Below are 22,414 nucleotides of genomic sequence, written 5' to 3' on the forward strand. Positions count from 1 at the left end.
TTCCTATATTTCTTTTCCCAGAGCACAGGTCTCAAAGCAAGGCAGAATCCACTGTAATACTGTATATATAGTGTATGTGTGTGTGTGTGTGTGTGTGTGTGTGTGTGTGTGTGTGTGTGTGTGTGTGTGTGTGTGTGTGTGTGTGTGTGTGTGTGTACAACAGAGACAGACAGACAGAGAGTGACAGTGTATGTGTGTGTTTGTGTGTGTGTGTGTGTGTGCATGCATTAAAGAGAGAGAGAGAGAGAGAGAGAGAGAGAGAGAGTGAGATGGAGAGAAACAGAGAGAGAAGGGTTCCTCTGTTGTCATGGCAACAAGCCTATAAGCCCCTGTAACACCCTGTCGGTTGTCTGCCATATTTTTTTTTTTTTTTGTCTGCTCAGTGCTGTGGAAGTATAATTAGACTGAGGACAGAGTTTCTGCTGTTGTTTTTTTTATTTTTAATGAGAATATTCTAATGATATTTTTCTCCATGTCTGCAGTGGGTTTCCATTTGTCAAATATGAGTGAGGCTTTTTTATTTAGAGCATCAACGGTTAGACGAGTAATCAATCAAGACAAAAATAATCTGCAACTGTTTTTATGACTGAATTATAAAAAAAAATTTAAGCATAAATGCCAAATATTTGACTCACAAATGCAAGGAGTTGATGCTAATCTTTTTCATATATGATAGGTAACTAAATATATTAGGATTTTCGACTGTTGCTCCGACAAAACAAGACATCTGAGGACATGAACCCTCAGCTACCCTAACAATTTTATAGGCAAAACGACTCATCAAGAAAAAAATCAGCATCCCCTATATATATAATCAAACTACGGTTATCTAATATAACAGAAGATAACAATATTAGAGCTGAAACAATTTGTTGATTCATTCATTATTCATTATTGATGAAAACATTCATCAGCAAAAATGATAAAGTCATTTTTTCAAGCATAAATTGCCCAATATTTGCTCCTCAGATGTGAGGATTTGATACTTTTCTATCTCATACAAAGAATAAAACTAAGTATATTTTGGTTTTGTGCTGTTGGTAGAACAAAACAAGACATTTTAAGGCTTTGGGAAATGTAACAGGCATTAATCACTATTGTTTTGTTTTTTAACAAAACTATTAATCAAGAAAATAATCTGCAGATTAATCAAACATTAAAAATATATATATGACATTACAATGTTATATTAACATTGTATTTATATTTCAGTGATTTGAACATGTGCAGTTTCTCTGCAGTTCCTGTTACTGCCACTCGAAACACAATAGGTCATTTTAGGTGTTTCATGACTTGGACTCAGGTGTTGCATATTTAGCCTACATTTACACCAATGGGACATTAATTTTCCTCTTCATGCATTTTAGTATTTTCAGTAGATGCTGCCTCACTAGTTGGTATAGTTATATAGCTTTATAATGCCAAATCAGGTTTAGTGTGTGTGTGTCACGCAAGATTGGGATTAAGACAGCAAAAAAAATATTATTTTTATAGGTTACTTTTTCTATTTCTTGTTTTTTACTAAGAAATAGTAAACAAAAAGATGCCAGTAACAATTCCCAAAGTTCGAGGTGCTCAAATGTTTATGCAAAAGATAAATCATATAAAACTGAATAAGCAGTAAATCCTCAAAAATTTGAACCAGAGAATAGTTTTCATATCTGCTTGATAATACAAAAGATTATTGTTATTATCATAAATATCCTCATCAAATCTAGGCTCCTAGTCTCTTTACTGAATGAAATGTCGCCCCCTGCTGGCCGACGGGGATACACGCGTCTGTTTGTTATGTGCTTGTTAATAAAGTTATGTTGAAGCAAAACCAAGATGGCGGCGTCCTTTATACCGCTGTCTCTGAAGATGTCACCGTCAGCTTTACTGGGCTTTAGGTGGGTTTTAAAAGAACAATATTCTTCCAGAAAGCTGCTGACATCTTTGACAGAGGTCTGCAGAAGAGGTGAGACGAGTTTTTGGTGAGTTTTGTCGATAATAGAAGAGTTAGAAGAGTTTGCCCGGTGGACTAGTTTCTCTTATGTGATGCATTCTCTTAAAATGAACCTTGTATAAAGGTTACTCCGTGGAAGCCCAGCAGCAGCAGGAGGTGGAGGAGAAGGGTGCAAGACCCGCAGGGTTCCTCGGGCCCCTGGATCACTACAACGGGCTGCTCAGAGACGGGTCTCTGCGGGAGGATGAGCACCAGAGAGCGGTGATGCAGACCCTGGATCAGCTCCACAAAACGCTCCGAGGATACAGCAACACACCGGTGTCTTTCTTCTCTAAGGTAGAGAAAGAAGCTCCCCAAATGATGACTGATGTTTCCATTCTTTTTCTTATTTAAAGTGTCTTTAATGCTGATGAAGGTGTTAGTTTATTGCTACACCAGCGTGTCAGAGAGTGTTTGAGATTGCATAATAGATTAGAGTTATAAAGACATGCACATCTATGTATGACAAGGAGCATTGAAGCTAAAAAAAATAAAACACACTGCTCAAGACACATAAAAATAGTTTTATTTACTTGTATCTAATGCCTCTGAATTTGGAAAAGTGGACCTCGAAAGTTCAACCTCAGTATCTCTTGGTTTCTTTTGTAACCTTAATGCTACTTATTTCTCTATATTATACAGTACCAGTCAAAAGTTTGGACACACTTTCTCATTCAATGGTTTTTCTTTATTATTTTTTTAATATTGAAGACATCCAAACTATGAAGGAACACATATGGAATTATGTGGTAAACAAACAAATGCTCAACAAACCAGAATATGTTTTATATTTTAGATTCTTCAAAGTAGTTGAATGAGAAGGTGTGTCCAAACTTTTGACTGGTACTGTAAATTATACATCTTCATCTTTATTTTACTACCCGTCGATAAGCCTATATAATCACAATAGCATATATGTGTATGTGCATCACCTGTTTTCATTAGACAAATACATTTACTAAATTACTGCACAACCTGTCTACATTAAAGTTTATTCATTCTTTCACTACTCTACACCAGTCTATCACACTACTATAGTTTATCTATCGATCTATTGACTTATCGCTCTATCTATCTATCTATCTATCTATCTATCTATCTATCTATCTATCTATCTATCTATCTATCTATCTATCTATCTACTGCCTGTTAACAAAATGTTAAACCATCACAGCAGTATATTTATGTGTGTATTACCTGTCTTTATTTATTACAGAACTGCACAACCTTCTACATTACAGTAACAGTATCAGTCTATCACAGTACTATAGTTTACACGTTATTGGATTCATAATATTCTATTTCATTTCTATATTTTAACTATTTTGTGTCTTAGATTCAAAAAATGTTCTTGCATGCTATTGTTTTCATACATATTTGTACATATTGAGTGCTGACGACTGCTTCTCTGAAACTGTTGCGCATATGTTCAATTAAGAACTTGATTTACTAAACTTATTTACTTAGATATGAATCTTGCAAATATTTATTTAATTAACTTTATTATTTCGAGATAATTCAGTGGTGTTTTCTATTCTGATTTGGACTTATTTATTTATTTATGGGTCTATTTGTAACACCAGAACCTGCCTGTTGTTTTCTTCTTTCAGTTTTTCACAAAACCGAAGGCTCCTCAAGGTTACTATATCTACGGTGATGTTGGTAAGAGAGCTGGTCCCCAGAGTTACAAACAAATTAAATGTTTAAAAATAAAAATCCCTTAAGTCACATGCTCTTCTTTTTGTTTCAGGCACAGGAAAAACTATGGTGATGGACATGTTTTATTCTTACGTTGAGACTGAAAAGAAAAAGAGGGTTCATTTCCACGGCTTCATGTTGGACGTGCATAAAAGTGAGTACTCTTCATGTTTCTAACACACGTGTGAATAATGTTCATCACTGTCATAGTTTACTTTATTTGCTCCTCTCAACCACAAGGGGGCAAATTATTCTTCAAGCTTTGAGTGAAGCCACAAATGAATGTATGAAGGAATAAGTTCAAGATGGGTGAGGTGTCTGCCAGAATGTACATTTTCTCACATTGTCAGTGAACCAGCTTTACATAAACACATGTCTTGTATCTTTGTAAACATGTGGCAATGATGGCTTTTGTTCTTATGAGGAGAGAAAATATCAACCCACACTCTGTTACATTTTCTTAATTCCTGTCACCATTGAGCAGCTTTTCAAGCATGACATTAATCAATTTTTTTAAAGTTTATTTAAATCCAACTGACATCCTGCGTCATAAATTGCTGCCACCAAAGGGTGACACTGTTTTCTGGCCCGCTCCTATTTATTCATCAATAATTTATGAATCAAATCACATGTCAGCGGTTACAGGCGTCTGACTAAATCAGCAGCTCTGTGCAGGTTGATTTGCAGCTGTGACACTTTGCTTTCTTGTTAAAATGTTTGTGTTTGAAGCCAAATGTTTAGAATGATTTTAGTGTTTTTATCATCGGCTTTAAGTGAACGTCATATTTAACCTTAAAATGAAGCCTCCATACTGTCCTTTGCACTGTCTGCATTTTATTCTGAGAGAATCTAAACATGTTTTAGTCGGTTAAATGTCTTTACCGGTGTGAGATGAATTCTTCTCAACATGCTGTATTCAAAGCCTGCAAAACGAGGCGGCGCTGTGGTTGCTGAACAAAGCTTATATTTCCTGTTTTTGCCACCACATGTTGGTTTTGTAACATTTAAAGCGCTGTTTATATGTTGCTATATATATATGCATGCTGCTGACAGAGCACATTAAATGGGTTGAGTAAAAGTGTCATTGAGTGTCATTGTTTTATAAAGTCAGATGTAACTTAAAAAATGTATAGCTAATAACTCTCACTCTATAATGTTATTGTATTAAACAGATATACATTCATTACACCTCTTTCACTTATTCTGTTTCCATTTGTGAACAGTTGCACTCCAAACTAGGGAACAGAGATGTTACATTTATCAAAAGTAGTTGTTGGTGTTTTCCTGTTTTTGTCAGATTTAGCTCAGCAGTTTCTAGTATTCATGTGTATTGGTTTGTTCTTGTACTTGCCCGACAGAGTCAAGACTAAATTTATTTCTCTTTAGGGATCCATCGACTGAAACAGAGCATGCCAAAGAGGAAGGCAGGTAAAATGGCCAAATCCTATGACCCCATTGCTCCAGTTGCAGAGGAGATCAGTGAGGAGGCTTGTCTTCTGTGCTTTGATGAGTTTCAGGTAATTGTCTTTTAATGTTTCTACAAACCACAAAGGCATTTAAAGTCTGACAGTATTTGTTGTGAAATTAACCTTTTACCTAAACAGTGTCGTTCCAGTGTTTCACCCAAAGTAAATGTATTTGTAACAAACGTTTCAGGTGACTGATATCGCTGATGCCATGATTCTCAAGCAGCTCTTTGAGAATCTGTTTCTGAAAGGTGTTGTTGTTGTGGCCACTTCTAATCGTCCCCCTGTAGGTAAGTTACAACACATCCTGTCATGTTTTCTGTCTTTCCAAATACCTTCGGAAACAGTTCTTGCTACTTGACTTTAGCCACTTTCCCACTGGATAAAAGTGCTTTGAAAGTTTGGAAGAGAGACCGAATAAGAAAAAAAGAAGTAACCCTTGTTACATTTTCAATGTTTACTAATCCTTTATTCTAGTGTGTTTGTGCCGCTGAACATGAAACACCAGAAATGAACAGAATGGCATACTTGTCTACTGGCAATGGGAAAGGCATCCATTGCCTATTTCAAACAGGTTTCCTGTGTTAAAATACCTGCATATATGCGTTAAATTTAGTTGAAAACATGTAAAACTCACGACTGATCCCAATGTTTCATGCGTTTGATCTACATCCTATTAACTTACCGTGTCAAAGAAGGATTTGTCTAATATACAGTACAGTGTGCCTTTCTATTTACCATTTTCAATGCATTTGTTTTAGTAACTTAATAAATAAAATCCCCATACCTTTTTATAGGTGTTCAAGATTGTTTAATTATTTTTGTTTAATGAGACGGCATGACTACAGACATTTTTTGTGCCTGAAATTGTAAAAAAAAAACTGATGACCCACTCTTTCCCTTCAGACTTGTATAAAAACGGTCTGCAGAGAGTCAACTTCGTGCCATTTATTGCTGTGTTGCAGGTAAAGAAAGACGACATGAATCAGATTTCTTCTTGTTATTTTAAATGCACCTTTTGTTAATTGTTTGTCTCTCACACACAGAGATATTGCCAAACTCTCCGCCTGGATTCTGGGATAGATTACCGCAGAAGGAACAGACCGTCTGCTGGAAAACTCTACTTCCTGTGAGAAACCCATGAAGTAAAACAGTCAGTCATTGCGAGCTGTATTTTGATCCGTTGTACGAGTGTTTTTAATGCTACATTTACTGCAGCTCCAGTGAGCCTGATGTAGAAGCAACGCTAGACAAGATGTTTGATGAGCTGGCTTTTAAGCAAAACGACAGTAAGTGGACGCTTGACTTAATTCTACAGCTGAAATGTAATGTGGTTGTCACTCTATATGTATTACTACAGAAATTACCCTTTTTAATACCACATGGTGTACTTACACACTGTTTTTCTCCACAGTAACACGACCAAGAGTTCTGAATGTGAACAACAGGAAAGTCCGTCTGAACAAAGCATGTGGGACCATTGCAGACTGCACGTTTGAGGAGCTGTGCGATAGAGTAAGTCTCTCAGACTTCTATGTTTTTTATATACACATTATTCAATAGATACGATGACACAATTGTGGCAAAACTCTTAATGTGCCTCAGTTTTGACTTCTTTTGAAGTCTTTCAGTGGATAAATGCTAAAATGATGTTTGTTTATCACAATGTTTTGCTTGGTTTTGCATTCTTTATCACACTAATCAAGTTTTTGCTCACATTGTTGTTAGTGAACAATTGCACTCAATTGCCTGCATGTTATTGTTGCATTGAATGTCCATTATTAAAATTGAGTTATATGCGGGGCGACCTGATAGCTGAGTGGTTAGGAGGCATGTCACAGGGGAGCAAATGAGCAGTGAATGTCTGTTTTGATTCTCTGCTGGCCGGACCGTTTGCTGCATGTCATTCCCCACATTTCATGTCTCTCTCCACTATCATTATCAATTAAATGCATGAAATGCCCCATCTTAAAAAATAAAAAAAAGCATGTGAACATGAGGATTAAAGCAGCGTTCCTAATGGACAAACCATTTAGGTTTTCCCAGGAATTTCAGATCAATGGTGAAAACGTTCAAATGTGTTAGGTTTGCAGTATAACTGGATGTGACACAATCCAGCTGTAATGCCCTTATACATTTACATGTGCCTCCATAAAGTGTGAAAGATGATTCTGCATGTCGCACACACTATTTCGAATGCATGTTTTTCTTCAGTTTTTCAGATTGATGGTGAAAACTTACAAATGTTTGTCTTTTTTGCATCAAAACTAGATTGCTACTACATTCTGCGACATAATCCAGCTTTAATGCCTTTAAAGAGGCGTTAATGCCTTAAAAGATGTTTTACTCAAAAATCCACACAGTATGATAGCGTCACATACTGTATTATGAAGCTATATCATGATAGCATTGTATGACGTGTAATAACAGAAACAACCTAACTGCTGCTTGTTACATAAAATAGAAAAATACAGATTTATGGTGTATTACTTTATACACCGTTTCTTGTATTTCAACCTGTTTGGTGTCTTTTGAAATGCTGGTTACTCAACCTGAATTTAAAACTTAAACATGTTTGAACAGTTCCTGTTTGTCTTTTTTAAATGATTGACTCACACGTTGCTCTGTGGCGCCTGAAGCAATCTAAAGAAAAGGACAAATAAACACAAAGTCATAAAGCTACAGGTTTTTAATAAACAAGCCTTTTAAGACAAAGCGTGGTTTTATAAAAAAAAAATAGGAAATACAAAAGTCGTTAAGCAACTTAAACCAGTGTAGCATTATTCTTTTTTTTTAGGATTAATATAATCGCGCCTTCTACACTTTGAATGTAAATGTTTCAGCCTTTAGGGGCCAGCGACTACCTGGAGATATCCCGGCTGTTTGACACCGTATTTATCCGACACATTCCTCTGCTGACGCTAAACAAGAAAACTCAAGCCAGGCGGCTCATAACGCTGGTGGATGCCCTCTACGACCACAAGGTAAACATCTGTTATTTACATCCACACTTGACCTTCACTAAAAAACACCAAACCTGAGCTGTTTGTTTGTTTGGGAGTTTTATAACAAGTGTCTCTCGTTTCAGGTGCGGGTGGTGATTCTTGCAAATCATCCACTGGATGATATTTTTGTGCACAATGGAGGGCACGGTCACGACGAGAGCCACATCCTGATGGACGATCTAGGGCTGAAAAGGGTGAGAGCTCCGACTCTGGTTTCTAAGCTAAACCTGTTTTTCATGTTGGGTGTGGACTACTTGGTCGTAAAGTTGATGATTAAGCTGGATGACGCCGTCAGCCGTCAGTGAATGAAGCTTTAGACACACAGCTGGAAGTTAGTTAGTCAGTCGGTGAAAAAAATCGTATTAACCACTACTTCAGCCTTTACGTATGTTTTTATTAAATCAAGTAAGCCCTCCTCTAAATGTACCACTTTAATAATGGAAATCCATATCTTATCCTTGTCATTTTTATACTGCATCTAATTTTGGTTATGCATTACAGTAAACGTAGTGATGGAACAATAGTAAGGTTCAGATTATTCAAAGTGAATATTAGTTCCTTTAAAAAAAAAAAAAAAAGAGAAATGTTCCAAAATGTTGTCTGTTTTTTTATGGTTTCATAAACATTGACAAAGATTTTCCTTTACACCATTTTGTTGTTACTGTAGTTCACCAATTGCCTTATATTGATTTGTTTCATGATGCTGGTACGTTTCTTAGGTTTTCAATTTTTTTTATTTCAGCTGTAAATAATACAATAAAAAAATGTAATGTTTGCATAAAATGTCCCATAAAAATATATTTTTTAAATGAAATTAAGTTTATCCAGGATCAGAGTACAAAATTGACTGCCTGAAAAAAACATGAAAAGCATTTAGACAAAATCCTAAAACATTATTAAAATAAATCTCTTGTAAAGCCTTAAGGTTTAAAATGATCTTAACACACCAAAGCTTTTAAATGTAAAGATAAAGAGTAAATATTTGTGTAGTGACTGCATTACAAGGTGATTTTTCTGTCCAATGTTATCTAATGTAAAGCCATTTGACTGATGCCCTTAAGTGCACGTTACCATAATAACTTAGCATCCGGAGTTTCACTAAACTGTTTATTTGATCGTCCTGTTGTTTAACAGGACGAAGCCAGCAGTCTGTCCATCTTCAGTGGAGAAGAGGAGATGTTTGCCTTCCAGAGGACAGTGTCTCGCCTCACAGAGATGCAGACAGAAGAATATTGGTTGGAAGGAGACAGAAGCGTTAAATCACAGGTGTAACATTTTTTTAAAAAGTGGACCGTGTTACACCACCTCCATAAACTGTACTCCTCTCTGCCAAAAACAGTGAACACTACTCCCACTCATCTTATCACGCACAAACCCGGTGGGACTGATCAACAGCATGTGTACAAATGAAGTACAGGGAATATTTATTGAAATCTTAAGGCATTTTATGACTTTATTGTGACATTGCACTTTCCGGATCATTTTTAAGATAAACTTTAAGGTGTCATATTGCTTTTAACTCCGTATAATATAGTGGTCCAACTGTATTAATCTGTGGGAAAGAGCTGGACGGCTTTTGGAAATGGATTCCCAAAGGACTTTTATGAAGATTTATGGGACATTTTAATCTTGTCTTTTGAAAATATAATGCATCTCAATGAGTTGTTTATGATTCTAATGCAAGCCTGAATACATTGGCAGCAGATTAATTGAGAGATTTAAAACTGTGTTTTATTTCTGGTGATTTATGTGAACGGTGCTTGTGAAGTGTTAAAATAACGTTTGACTCCAGTTAACAGCATTTTCATTTGGTGGGTAAAAAGGAAACAGAACATGTATCACAGGAAGCGTTTTGTTAAAATGTTACTTCCAGGGCACTATATTATGTATCCATCTTCATAAATGAAACTAAAAACGGTTCAAGTGTTGGTTGAGGTTTAACTGTTTGCCTTTTTACGCAAGTCTTTTCTTTATTTAAACTCTCAGTAATACACACCGTCTTACAGAAACAAAGAAGCAGTGTGGGATGTGAAAGTGAGAAAAATCTTCAAATTTTATCTGCTGTACCGACAAAGAAAGTGTTATTGGACCAAACTGACGGTTGATGGTATTTAATTAAGTGGAATCCGAGTTATTTTTTGCCAAAAAATGTTTTACATTTTTTAAAAACAAGCTGTTAGTGTTGGAGGAGATGAATTCAAGATTGATAATTTTACAGGAAGATTTCATTTTGGGTAAATTATTATTTTAAAGATTTAAATGGATACATAAATATTTATGTATATATGTTTGTGTGTGTGTGTGTGTGTATGTATATATATCTATATATATGTTTGTATGTATATGTGTTGTGTATATATATATATATATATGTTTATATATATATGTATTTATACATATATGTTTATATGTATATATGTATTTATACATATATGTTTATATATTTATACATGTATGTTTATATATATATATATGTTTATATAGATGCATATTTATATATATATATATATATGTATATTCAGTATTTATCCACCATAATTTTACTCTTAGTAATGTGGTCCTTTGAAACAAGCTGTGGGAGATAAATTTGATTTAAAAAAAAAAAAAAAAAAAAAAAAAAACCCAAAAACGTTTTAGAGGTTTTATTATATACATTGAATGTCCTGGTTATGGTCTTGATTGCAACTTTCATCTTGCAGCAACATTCATATTCCAGACTTTAGAGCAAATGTTGCACAAAATCTTCTTATTTATTTTATTTTATTTATATAGCACACTTTAAAATACAAAGAAATCTCAAGGTGCAAGGTTCTTGCTCTCAAGTCATTTTCAACAAAGACGGACAGGTGATGGTATTTTTCTTCCACTTCATTCATTTATTATTTAAGTTAAATGACAGTAGATTACTTCAGCTTTACTGTCTTCTTAAATCCCCCTGGTCTTGTAAAGTAACCACACACACACACACACACACACAGACACACACAGAGTGATGTCACTGGCCTGCGGACATCTCCATACTGTCACTTTAACTCCAGTGCCGTCCAGGAGGAGGGGGGGGAGAAGAGAGAGAGGGCTGTGAGGTTTTCCTTTCCTCTCGGACTCGTTTGCAGCAGCAGCAGCAGCAGCAGATTGAATGAAGTGTGTTTGCAGGCTGCTGGAGGACCGTGCAGGTCTGTTCAAGATGTGCAGACATGCACAGAGAGAATGCATCGTTATGTTTGTTGTAGATAGGACGGATTTCAGCCTCGCCACATTTCTCCACTAGCCCCTTCCTCCTCCTCCTCCTCCTTTTTTTTTTTTTTTTTAAAGAAAGCTGCAGGGCCTTGAGAAAGCAATCGCCTTGATGGTGTGTGGACAGCAGCTCTCTGCACGGATGATCCATAACTTGGGGAAACGGTCAAGATGGCAGCTGTGTGCGGAGCCATAACGCCGATGCGGTGCCACTGAGGGTTTACTCGGGTTTTTCTTTGGCACGTTTGCGGGGGATCGCAGCGCATTTTACGCGTGGCGCTCATGAAGGAAGCCTCTTTCCATCTTTTAAACCCTGGAAAAAAATATTGCAATGCACGTCGGCCAGGGTGTCGGCTGTGCATGAGAAATAAAGGCAATGTTTTGTTAATGCTGGTCCAGCCTAGATCGCGGACAGACGCCCTGCAGGAGGACGCAGAGACGGACACGTGTTGGGGCTGCAGGCTTGGGACATTTTTGCATTACGCACACAGTAAATAAACTGTATCAGAAGCATCATTGATGGCATGCGACCCGAGTGATTTTCTAACCCTTTGTGCAGAGAGCGAGATATTGAGATTAACATGGCCGAGGCGGCGGCGACGGCTGCGACGCGCAACCGCAACGACTCCCCCTCCAACGTCGAGATAGATCCGGATTTCGAGCCCCAGAAGCGGCCGCGGTCCTGCACTTGGCCGCTGCCTCGTCCGGAGTCCGCTGCGGACAAGCCCGGAACGAATGACACTGACGTAATCCCCGAAGAGGAGGATGACGAGGTGGAGGATGGCGGTGCGCAGAGAGGTGGTGGTGGTGGTGGTGGTGGTGGTGGTGTGAAGTCCTCCGTGTCCCAGCCTGTGGCGGTCCAGCGCGGCCCCTACAGCAGGGAGGAGGCCGCCGATGGCTCTCCTTCCTCGGCGCAGACCCCCAACGCGGCTCTGGGCGGCTCAGCCTCCCAGCAGCTGAGGAAGTCCTCCGCCCGCAGGAACGCCTGGGGCAACTACTCCTATGCAGACCTCATTACGCAAGCCATCGAGAGCTCCCCGGAGAAGAGGCTGACCTTGTCCCAAATCTATGACTGGATGGTGAGGTCTGTGCCATATTTCAAGGACAAAGGCGACAGCAATAGCTCTGCTGGCTGGAAGGTGAGCGGCGGTGACGCGCTGGTGCTGTCATCATAACAAAGAGCACTCTGTGGTCATGTGAAGACACACAAGGCACACAGCCGGGGTTATTGTGGAGGTGGAGGTGGAGGAGGAGGAGGAGGAGGGGGGTGTAAACAGGTTATTTGCAGACACCAAGGATGATTTAAGGGATTTATTATAAGTTGTATTTGGATGTCAGTGTAAATGGGCAGCAGGGAAAATGGGGAATTACATTACATTTTACATTACAGTCATTTAGCAGACGCTTTTATCCAAAGCGACTTATAATCAGTGTATTCAACATAGGTATTCAAGAGAACTACTAGTCACCAGGAGTCATAAGTGCATCTCCTTTCTTAAACAAGCATCTTAAAGCATAAACCAGAGCAAAAGTACAGTGCAGAGGCAAATTACTACGAAAACAATAATTGCAACAGACTAATACGAATATAATAAGTGCTACAAACTACTACGAATAGGATAAGTGCAGTAAACGAATACGAATTCAATAAGTGCAGCGAACTGATACGAATACAGTGAGTGCAACAACTAGTACGAATGCAATAAGTGCTACGAGGAAGGCTCAGGGTAGTGCTTCTTGAATGTGACAGCCTGACAAGCACATGGTGTAAAAATGACCCAGTTTGCTGTCAAAATGTAGGGGTACAGTTGTAATGGTGTGTGCATCAAACTACACACACACACACACACACACCATTAGTTCTGTGCACTCAAACAAATATCAGAGTGCACACTACGAATGCGGTGGGTATGAAAGTCCAGACTCAAAACAAGCGATGCAAAGTTGATTTCACTTTCAGACACACTGAAGCACAGGGGCCCTCTTACAAGCTCCAGTGAGGCCCAGCTTCTGTTTGATTTTAAGGATTAGTTTGGCCTGGAAAACCAATTCATCTGTCATGGAATCAAGTCTGATGAAAGCTTTGGGCTTTGCAGGATTTAAATGGGTTGGGGGGTGGGAGTGGGGGTTGCAAAACTCTGGAAATAGGTTTGTAATCCTGCACAACTGTAGGATGTGGGATGCGGGCCGATTTCCAGGGAGTTTCTTAATGGAGAAATCACATTAACGGTCAAGATAGTGCTTCAAAGGTCAACGTGATGATTTGACATGTTGATGGGAATCAGAGAATGAAGTACAAGCAGTGCATTGATGCTAATAATTTATTAATCTGCACAGAATCAGCTGGTTAGTTAATACGCCAGATTAGTGGCGGTCAGTTTTCATTCATGTTTTAGGTGCTTGTTATATTTGACTCTTGTTATCAGCATAGTTATTTGGTGCATCACAGGAAGAGTTTTAGTGAACATAGTACTTCCAGGGCACTATTTTATGTATACACCTTCATAAATTAAGCACACAACATTTCAAGTGTTGGAGTTGGTTAAGGTGTAACTGTTTGTCGTTTTACAGTCTTTTCTTTATTTAAACTCTCAGAAAAACACAACATTTTACAGAAACAAAGACACAGTGTGGGACGTGAAAGTGAGAAAATCTTCAAAGTTTATCAGCTGTACAAACAAAAAAGGTGTTATTGGAAGCGACAGACAGTTCGTGGTATTTAATTTAGTGGAATCTGTGTTATTTTGTGCAGAAACTAAATCTTAAGACTTTTTTTTTTTTATTTTAAAGCTGTTTGTGTTCTGTTCTTGTTTTGACACCAGATGCGTTCAGGGGCAGATATTGTTCTCCCAGAGGAAAGGGTTAATGTTAGGGTTTCAGAAGAAGTGCTGACATCAGCATTTTCCTGGGAGATGATTTGTAGCTGTGACATTCAGCAATCAGCCTAAAAGGGTGGTCATCTGCACAAGGGGCTGTGTGCAAAAAAAAAAAAAGTTCCTCAGCGTGTTGAGGGTGGAACTGAAAAGGTCGTAAATCCGGACCTGTCACACTCCTCCACACCAGATTCAATGACAACCTTTGTGTGCAGCTCCCAACACGAGGTTAAATCCCCTTCGCTGTTGTGAATCCAAACATAATATACAGCCGAGCGGCCAGGGGCTCGACCCTCCGCTGTGTGCCACACTGTCTTTTTCACGTGGCCCGGGCACAAGAATCAATCAGCTGACTATAAATTATGTAGGTCAATGTGTAGCAGTGTGAGAGAAGCTCAGTGTTTCTCTTTGGATCTGGCTCTGGCTAAACTGGCGTTGCTCCAGTCCCCCCGCTCAGAACGAGGCTCTGCTCAAAGGGTGCTGCAGAGCTGCTGTGGCTGCGTGGGGGAGGGGCGGGCAGGAGTTGCTCTTTGTGATTTATCTTTTAAACGCTGCATGGCTCCTACTGTATCTACCTGTGCAGCATTCAGAAAATGCATCATGTCGCTGGAGCTTTAAAGATGCAATAACATCCACTAGATCTTTCTTTTCAGGAGCAGGCCTGGTACAAACAGACTGTTTTACTATCCAGAATAGAGCAGGACTGTTGTGATGTCCACTGCAAATGTCCTCAGCATTCCTGTAATAAATAACAGCCTTTGTGCAGTTTATAACATTTTGCATCAAAGAGTTGATTGAGGTCTTTAGATATTTTTTAGGTTATAAATTATGTGTAATTGTTCTGTACTTTATTGTTTTGCAAAGTGTAACTGCTATTTCATCCACCGGCTGTAATTTAAGACTATCTAATACAGCAATATTTAAAATTTAAGACCACAGAGATAAATGAAAACCATCTTGACAAGCTCAACCAGAATCAATCAAAGTGTCACAAAGGTTTATTTGTTTATTGCAGGGCTGGTGTGTTGGATTTTATTAGGCTGAACAGGACAGGTAGAGCTTTTATTGCGTCAACTGTGCTGCTAATGACTTAGTTCTAAAAGATAAAGTCTGTCAATTTGATTATTTACAGACTTACTCTGTTCAGGCTCAGGTGACACATGTGATATGAGGTATCATACAAGGCAGTTCTTCAGGAAAACATCCATAAACAAACATACCCTTTTTTATTTAAATTAGTTAGTAATTTATCGCCACTCAAATCCTGCTGAAAATAGGGATGCATCTCTCCAATCTTCTCGATCGATCATTTTCACTATCAATAAATCATCACACTACTATGGTTTCAGTTAAAAGAATAATTGTTTAGTCTATTAAGTTTCGGAAAATAGTGAAAATTGTCGATCCCAGTTGTCAAAGGTGACAAACGGTTCAAAACCCCCAAAATTTAAATAAATTAAAAAAGCAGCAAATATCCACCATTGTAAAGTTAAAATAAAGTATTTAATTTTTTTATGTAAAATGAATAGAAACAACCAGTTATGAAGTTAATCGCCATGTATGTCGTACGACTAATCAATTTATCATTTATTTGTTTTGGCTCTTAATTGGCAGACACCCTGAGTTTAGGTATCTTTAATCAATCTGTATTGGGAAGAGATCTGTGATATACCAAACTGAAAATAGGATTCTTATAGTTTCAATCTATATTCTCTGACAAACCATATTTTTCTCTGATTATCTCTTCAGTACCGGGGAGGCAATTATTTTGTGTTTTCTGCAGGTGAAGAAAACATGAAGAAAATCGAAAAACAAAGTCTGCCCACTCTTGAGTTTCTCCCTCAGTCTGTTTTATTAACACCTGCACTCTCTTCATCTTCTTGGCAGTCTTCATCAAACAATCAAAGATTTATCTTCTTTTAATTATCAACCAGCCTTCAGGTTATAAACGTATTACATTTATTTTGAGTTTCTCCTCAATACACCATCCAGCTGCTGTAAATACTCAGTAGAGAGTATTCTTTCATGGTTGGAAACAATCTCCACAAAAGTGTTTACTTGTGTTTGAGGAACATTTGCTAGAAACTACAGTGTGTTAAAGGAATAGTTTGATATTTTTTAGTGGAAAACTACCTGTAGCCGGTTTGTTTAGACTAGCTAGCTAAAAAACTGGAAATGTGGGGGAAATTTTCACACTTTTTTTTGCACAGATTAAAGACACAAGATACAACATGATGTTACGTGAGCTTTATAAGTGCTGGACAGAGAAAGGATAGCTGTTTGTAGTCTTTGTGCTAAGCTAATTGGCTGTAGCTTCATATTTGCAGTAGAGACAAGAGAGTAGTATCGATCTACTCGTATAACTCTCAACAAAAAGTATTTCCCAGAATGTTGAACAATTCTTTTAAAGATATAAATCTTCTGTAGGAACAATTGTTCTTGGGGCTGAGTGCCTTAGTAGAGGGAAGTCGGTAAAGTATTACGAGATGGACTAGCGCGCCTTTTTTTCTTTTTTTTTCCATAATTTGTTAACCGGAAGAAAAATACATAAACGGACTACCTTATTCTTTAATGTCAGCACTTTAAGTGAATTAGGAGATCTTTGGTTCATTCTGAGTGGTCAGCAAAAGTCCCCATCCCTTCCCGCTAACTGATGGTGGGTGGAAATAAGAAAGAGTAACGAGTACCAGAAGTTTTATTTCTGAGTCCCATGTGCTTTGTTGTTGTAGGTGATGAAAGTGTTTGCCAGTTGACTTGATCCTTTAATTGGCTTGAGAGCGAGCTTTGCTGTACGTTTGATGTCAGTGGGTCATTGACTCATTGCATTTAGAGGAAAACGGTGGCAAACACTCCTTTGTGATCTCTCAGTCATCACAAAGCTGGAGAGAAACTTTCCAAACAGCTGCTTTTTATAGGAACCATATGGTGAAGGTAAAGGTCAGCCTGGTGTGGCTGCAGTTTGTGTGCGTTGAGCTTCTTTAATGTTTGATTAGTTTAATCTTCTGAGAGATGGATTTAAATAAGACCTCGGTTTACTCAAGTTAATTCAAGTTTAAGAGAATTATGCTGGACCCTCTCCCAGTGAACTTGGCCTTTGGACTGCAGAGATTTTTGACTCCTTCGTCAGTGTGACTTGGAGCGCCGGCGGTCGTCAGCAGGCTCCAGCTGTTTAATTTTGAACATGGTTAGGAAACATCTCTGGGGAAATCCTGTAGACGTTTTAGAGCTAGAAATGGGTCACAGTGTGAGGTGCAAAGAATAAGTCACTGCAGCATTGTTCACAGTACTTGGTTGTAATAGTTAGTATCAAAAACCTTTTTTGGTTTGTGACCGATCAAGTAGTTTTGTTGTGAGTAATTCAACCAAAGAGGGATTTTCCTTGGCTGACTGTTTCATTTGAAGGATTTTTAGAGGCCTGAGGAGTTGAAAATATCCAGTATTTCACAAGATACAAAGGGTCGAGAAAAATTCCCCGTCATCATACTTGATTTTGTGTCTCAGAAACATCTAGCGACCCCTCAATTATTCTTTTTAAGATTTTTTAGAAGATTTCTTATAAATTTTCTTAAAAAACCCACAGAGAGGCCAGTTATGTCTCGAAGGCAAATTCTTGTTTATTACATCTGTTGATTTCATTTTCAAAGTTTTTTTTCATCCTGTCTGTCATTTGTATAATTATACTCACAAAGTTATTTGTTGAATTCTGGGAACATGTTGACATTGCAACAAAAGGTAGCAAAAATGACTAATGTCTAAACACCTCAAGGTCCTACAGTAGCTGCTCTGGAGCTTTCAAGGGTGTCACAAAACCTTCCTCAGCAGATGCTCAGTTTTTATGGAATTGTAGTAATTCATTTTATGTTGTCATAAAGATTGGATTGAAAGTTAATTTGAGTTCAAAATGTATTTAAATTTGAACATCCACAATGCTGCTGAGGAAGCTTGTGTGGTTTGATCGGAACTCCATAACAGAAACTAAATGGATATTGTGATAAGATTGTTTTGACAGCTACTGTTTCCAATGTCATGAAATTAACTTTCAATCCAAAGTATCCAAACTGTCTGTTGTAAACGTCCATCACAGTTCACAGACCAACTTCCTCTACTGTACTTGCTGTAGTTGTGAGCATAAAAAGTTTTTCTGTAACGTGAGGGATTATTATTTCAGATTCACTCTGTTTTACCTCCAAGTAAAATGTGTCTAAAACTGTTGACTTGTTTAAAAACTCTTATCATTCAGCTGTCACCTCGGAATTGTATTGTCGGGATGTATAATTCAATAGAAGATCAGGGCCTTAGACTCCCTCACCGCTTTTAAATCAAATCTTAAAACTCACCTGTTCCTCTCTGCCTTCCCCTAAGGTCTTGGTAATTTAGATTTCTTGTGTTTGGGTGGTTGTTCAGTTTTAATAGATATTCTTAGATTTCATTATGATTAAATTAATTAATTAATTTAAATTCTTATTTTATTTTTTGTTTGTTTTTAGTGTTTTATTATTATATTTGATTATTGTGATTGTTCTACCCTGTGCAGCACCTTGAGATTTCTTTGTATTTTAAAGTGTGCTATATAAATAAAATCCATTATTATTATTATTATTATTATATCTGAATCACCTTTAGTGACAAAGTATGTTTAGGCGCACATGGAATTTCACTCTAGTTTTCATTAGCTCTGACTAGCTCTGTAGGAAGACCATTAATTAAACATGCATTTAATTGTTTTCATTTGTTTTTAATTGCAGAATTCCATCCGACACAATCTGTCCCTCCATAGTCGCTTTGTGAAAGTCCAGAATGAAGGAACAGGAAAGAGCTCCTGGTGGATGGTCAACCCAGAAGGTGGGAAAGGAGGCAAAGCTCCCCGGCGACGGGCCGTATCTATGGATAACAGTAAATACATCAAAGGAGCCCGAGGACGGGCCACCAAGAAGAAAGCCTCGCTGCAGGCAGCTCAAGAAGGCAGCACAGAGAGTTCCTCCAGCCTCTCCAAGTGGACAGGGAGTCCCACCTCCCGCAGCAGCGACGAGCTGGACGCCTGGACGGACTTCCGCTCCCGGACCAATTCCAACGCCAGCACACTCAGCGGCCGTCTGTCCCCGATCCTGGCCAACCTGGAGCTGGACGAGGTGCCCGACGACGACTCCCCCCTCTCCCCGATGCTGTACTCCAGCCCCAGCAGCATGTCCCCGTCCACGGGGCCCACGGGGCTCTCCGACCTGGCAGGTACCATGAACCTTAACGACGGGCTCTCTGACAACCTGATGGACGACCTTTTAGACAATATCAGCCTGACAGCAGCCCAGCAGCCTCCTCCTGGAGAGGAAGAAAACGGCTCCACCGAGCACGGGAGCTCAGTGTTTACCTTCAGCTGCTCAGGAAGCAGTCTGGTTAGCCCCGCCGGCAGCTACGGGCCGAACCCTCTTTTTAGCCCGCCGTCCATCACAAGCCTGCGGCAGTCGCCCATGCAGACCATCCAGGAGAACAAGCAGACCACCTTCTCCTGCCTCTCGCACTTCAGCGACCACCAGACCCTGCAGGACCTGCTCAACCTGGACTCCCACAGCCCCAGCAACGTCATGCTCACCCAGTCCGACCCGCTGATGTCGCAGGCCAGCACCGCCATCGCCCTGCAGAACTCCCGCCGAAACGCCCTGCTGCTGCGCAAAGACCACGCGTTGGTGAACCACGCCGGCGCTTCTGAGGCCCAAAGCTCTTCGGTGCCCGGTTGGCAAGCTGGCTTGTCAACCTCGGACAAAGACGCCGGTCCCGCTGACGCCAAGCAGCCGAACCTGAAGTCCCCCAGCAAGAACACCTCTATGCAGCTCGGCTCCGGTTTGTCCGGCCAGGACCGCTTTCCCGCCGATCTGGACCTCGACGTGTACAACAGCAGTCTCGAGTGCGACATGGACTCCATCATCCGCAATGAACTGATGGACGCAGACTGCCTGGACCTCAGCTTTGACTCTCGCCTCACCGCCGCCCAGAACGCCAACAGGAATTCAGGAAGCTTCTCCAGCTCCAATCAGACCTCCCCTCAAAGCTGGGTCCAAAGCTGAGGGGTTCAGTCAGAGCTGAGCATGGGGATAAAAAACAAAGTGGGGGACATATGTAAATTTGGGTTCATTGTCCTGCGTCGTGCAACTAGAGGAAAGAAAGTATGTAAAAGTGTACTCATGTAGTATTTTTTTCCCCATTTTTTTGAATGTGAGGCATTAAGTTTAGTACTGTATTTTAAGCGTACGAGACACACAATGGTGTCTTCACAGAGGAGGAAAAAAATAATCTTTAAAAAAAGATCAATGCCTGGGCGGTGTGAACAACAGTGTTGACGGGAAGTACAGGACATTTTGTTAAAAACTATATGAAACGCATCCACTCGTGTTAGTCTCAGGGAATCACTCGTGCAGTATCACAAAGTGATACATGAAACTGAAGATGAATTACGTCTTCAACCCTGCTTTCTCTCATCTTTCACACCCTTTCATACCTGAACCTGAAACATTTTTGCCAAACCAGCTGTCAGCCCGTTGTGAGTGACAGCCTGTTTACAGAAAAAAAGCTGCAGAGAATGTTACATGATTACGTTCCAGTGGAGGATACTTGACTAGTTTTTATTTCATTTTTAACTTTTTTTTAAGAGGCTAAATGGACTAAAAGATAAAAAACAAGTGTTAATGAAAAGCCCCCCCCCATCGATGCACAAAGTCACCAAATATCAATCTGTAGAGGTTAATATGTTTTCAAGATGTGAACCGATCTACATTGTGTGGTTTTTGTACGTAATGTTTTATTTTTACTTAGCAAATTTTACCCTGTGATTTTAGTGACATAACTGTGAATTCCGTTCCTTCTGAAGAGGTGCATTACTGAAGTCTTGATCATATGGTGTTTCTGCTGCAGAACCCTTTCCACCATCTTCCCTCCCCCCTCTTCCTCCTCTTCCATTAAATGCAATATTGGAAGTACTGCTCAGTAAACATAGTTTAGGACAGAATTAAGGACCGTGTTTAGTAGGAAACATGATGTAGCTCTAGTTGACACCCTTTACACTATCCAACACGTAGGACTATTTGGATTGAAAATAACCACACTTAAGAGACTCGACAGCACTCGGCTACAATATTTTTGAGTTGGTAAATTGAAGGAGTTCTTGGTGCTATAAATAAGAAGATAGCAGGGAGTGGCTGCAGATGGAGCAGCATCAGTGGCCTCCCCTTTGTTATCAGCACTACAGCAGGTGCTGGGGTCAAATAGTGTTTCCAACCCTGTGACAGGAGGTTGTGTAGTATCTTAGAGCAATTTTGCCATTTGAGAAAGAAACAACTACATTATTTAAATATTGCCAAAATATTTCTGCATTTATTAAGTGGAAATAAGAAGACGTACAGTGTATAGATGTTAGGAACCAGTAAGGGCAAAAAAAAAAAATCGACATCAGCATAATTTTTGTAGGAACGACAGGATGAACTTTTTTATTTTACATTTTTTTTTATCAGCTGGAAACTGTCAATTTTCACTGAATTTGTATTCTTGTTAAATGATTTATTTATTTTATTTTCCACATGTACATATTTTGTGCTTATTTCCATCTGACGTGTGGTTGAGCTGTGCAAAAGCACTTTTGTTTTAATGCTCTCCAACATTTTGACCACCACAAACGGCAAGTCATGCCTGAAATGGTGTCCTCCTTTAGAGTTGTTGAAAAAAAACAACAATGTAACGCCCTGTTGAGTTTAACTGACATTAATGTCACAGAAATATTGAATCCCATTTGCCTTTTTTTGTTTGATTTTTACACAAGTTCTGCACAAGTATGCTTCCAAATATCATTTTTCTAGCTTCACATGGATGATTTCACGACCAACTTGAAGCTCCATTTTTTTTCTACATTAACCTTGAGTGACTCTCACTGCCAATAATATTCAAACTCCATTTATTCCTATTGCTCCTACAAAGAACAAAAGAGACACCACGTTGACATTGCCAGTTGTAATTCCAATTCCTATCTTGGCTGTATCAGAGATGGTGCATGTAAATAAAGCTTAAAGAACCACTGAAAATCTGGAGTTTATTTGATCCACCTTTTTGTTTTATTTCTGTCTCTAGAGGAATTGCACAGCTGCAGATTTGACTCTGCAGGCTCCGAGGAGG

General features: G+C 39.0%; 1 protein-coding gene across 2 annotated transcripts; it reads left to right on the top strand.

The window, feature by feature from the left end:
• Window positions 1-1,822: 1,822 nt before the first annotated feature.
• LOC129103275 (forkhead box protein O3-like) lies at window positions 1,823-22,311 on the top strand. Of its 2 annotated transcripts, XM_054613657.1 has the most exons (14): window positions 1,823-1,957; window positions 2,070-2,281; window positions 3,595-3,646; window positions 3,735-3,836; window positions 5,069-5,199; window positions 5,339-5,438; window positions 6,055-6,113; window positions 6,195-6,277; window positions 6,367-6,437; window positions 6,563-6,663; window positions 7,992-8,132; window positions 8,237-8,347; window positions 9,288-9,419; window positions 19,006-22,311. In XM_054613657.1, the coding sequence occupies exons 1-14, from the start codon at window positions 1,828-1,830 to the stop codon at window positions 20,317-20,319; spliced, it is 2,739 nt and encodes a 912-aa protein (XP_054469632.1). In that variant the 5' UTR covers window positions 1,823-1,827; the 3' UTR covers window positions 20,320-22,311. The 2 variants fall into 2 exon arrangements, with proteins under 2 accessions (XP_054469632.1, XP_054469633.1); XM_054613658.1 differs by lacking the exons at window positions 7,992-8,132; window positions 8,237-8,347; window positions 9,288-9,419.
• The last annotated feature ends 103 nt before the right edge of the window (window positions 22,312-22,414 follow it).

This window comes from Anoplopoma fimbria, chromosome 15 (genome assembly GCF_027596085.1).
Source record: "Anoplopoma fimbria isolate UVic2021 breed Golden Eagle Sablefish chromosome 15, Afim_UVic_2022, whole genome shotgun sequence".
NCBI lineage: Eukaryota > Metazoa > Chordata > Actinopteri > Perciformes > Anoplopomatidae > Anoplopoma > Anoplopoma fimbria.

What these genes read in the sequence shown, in the direction of transcription:
- LOC129103275 (XM_054613657.1), top strand. Translation starts at nt 1,828, where the DNA reads ATGGCGGCGTCCTTTATACCGCTGTCTCTGAAGATGTCACCGTCAGCT. An exon ending in GCTGGAAAACTCTACTTCCT is followed by an intron (nt 6,278 to 6,366) that starts GTGAGAAACCCA and finishes CATTTACTGCAG; the next exon opens with CTCCAGTGAGCCTGATGTAG. An exon ending in ACGATCTAGGGCTGAAAAGG is followed by an intron (nt 8,348 to 9,287) that starts GTGAGAGCTCCG and finishes GTTGTTTAACAG; the next exon opens with GACGAAGCCAGCAGTCTGTC.